General features: G+C 34.4%; 1 protein-coding gene across 1 annotated transcript in view; it reads left to right on the top strand.

Annotated features, from left to right (window-relative positions):
* The window catches only part of LOC107092730 (1-phosphatidylinositol 4,5-bisphosphate phosphodiesterase zeta-1-like), a 26,588-nt gene that overhangs the window by 23,640 nt on the left and 1,081 nt on the right, over nucleotides 1-1,867 (top strand). Inside the window, exon 9 of the mRNA XM_015387359.1 lies at nucleotides 1,015-1,141. Coding sequence (XP_015242845.1) covers nucleotides 1,015-1,141 — 127 coding nt within the window. The remainder of the gene's footprint in view (nucleotides 1-1,014; nucleotides 1,142-1,867) is intronic.

Genomic DNA, 1,867 nt, shown 5'->3' with positions numbered 1-1,867 from the left:
TTTTTTTTTTTTTTTTAGTGGCCCTAATCCTCTTCCGTACCGTGTAAATATTGTAATGCAGAAATATTTTCATGCCTAAAAACATAAAACTATAGAGTATTTAATCCTTAATTTCTAATCTAGCCTTTCTGTTGTGGTGAAATAAAATATATATGAAATTGAAATAATAAAAAAAAAAATATTTGGTAGAGGGACTTTTAGCCCAAATAATTTCATTAAGGTGGAATTGCATGGACTGGATCAGCCTGTGGTGTTGTTGAGATCTTAAGGAAGCCCAGGTTGTTTAATACCGTAGACCAGAACTGAATTTGAATGTCTGCATGAGTTAACAACCTGGCTTTGATTTGCTTTTGTATCATTCAGTCACTAGATTCACTAGATTTTATAATATAAAATAAAGGCATATACGGCGATATCTGCATTTCCTTTTATTGAATTATTTGATCAGTTTACCTTATAAATACAATCTAGAAGAGGATTAGGGCAAGTGGAAAAAAAAAGTTAACTGATTTTTAAATTTTATTTCAGTTTAGTATGGGAAAAACACCAGAATTCTGACTTTTTTCTCAGAATTCTGACTGAATTCTGACAATAAAAAAAGTCAGAATTCTGAGAAAAAAGTCAGAATTCTGAGATTAAAGTCAGAATATAAATTTTAATTTCTTTCTCTAAAGCTTTCTGTAATTTTTTTAGATTTAAAGACCAGCTTTAAGGTATTTCTCTAACTGGGCGAAATAACTTTTTTACTTTTTTTTATATGCATTATACATAGCGTGATCGTTTTTTTAAAGTAGGATTGTAATCTGAGGCCGGACACAGAAAGGCTCTATCAGTGTTAAGTCATGCATTTGTTGATAAATACATTCAGGTTCGATTTGGCAGAGTGACAGGACTGTTCTTTCTGGTTCTCTGTTTTTAATATCATAATGTATTAATTAGAAGCCTGATTGTTTTGTTTTTTTTCCTAATATTTTTTCCTCTTAAACTATATCTAAACTCTGCTGACCCTCATAGGTGATGTATGGATCAAACCTTCCCAGCCTCGAGCCTGGAAAAGCTCTCAACCCGTTTGTCAGAGTGGAGGTCCATGGGATTCCATCCGACTCTCGCACTAAAAACACTCATACAGTCAAAAACAATTGTGAGTACCACAAAGTACCACATCTTAACACAACATGTCATCCCAGCTAAAAAAGATCAAAATATACTAAATGTTGTTTTTGCTTCCAAATGCTCACTAAGTGGCGGCTTGGTCAAAGCAATGTGTTCAGCTGAAAATATAGATTAGATTAAATAAAGCAGGTTGTCCTCTCCAGTAGCAGCCATTCAAAAAGGCCCTTCCCAGCCAAACGGCAGCCAAATGGGAGTCCAACTCCCTGCAATTCCCAGCAAAATCCCCTCCAACTTCCAACCACTTTTTTTACTCCGATTCCACCCTTTCACTGAATTACAGGGTCTGACCAGGAGATGATGCCTCTCTTTGGATCTTAATGTCAACAAATCATGACAGAAAGAACATTTTAGTACAAATATTGATGTTTAAAAAGGAATTGTAGGGGACCAGCCATGTTGAATGGCTACTACTGTAAATGTTTCATTAATGAAAGCTAATCTCTTTGATGCCATTGATACAAATTCACAGAATTTGCTGGATTTTTCCCTCTACATTACAAAAAAGAAAAGCAAGAGAAGTATTTTGTAAAATTCTGCATAGAAATCCAAACTTCATCACCAAGCTTATGTTTTATTGTTTGGGTATATGTGTCAATTAACAGTATACATCACTTGACCATAGCTTTAAAGGAATAGTACACCCAAAACATGATTAGCCTTCATTTTCTACTCACCCCCATGCTGAACAACACTC

This window comes from Cyprinodon variegatus, unplaced genomic scaffold (assembly GCF_000732505.1).
Source record: "Cyprinodon variegatus isolate N-32 unplaced genomic scaffold, C_variegatus-1.0 Scaffold392, whole genome shotgun sequence".
NCBI lineage: Eukaryota > Metazoa > Chordata > Actinopteri > Cyprinodontiformes > Cyprinodontidae > Cyprinodon > Cyprinodon variegatus.
This window is presented reverse-complemented; position numbering and strand designations above follow the sequence as displayed.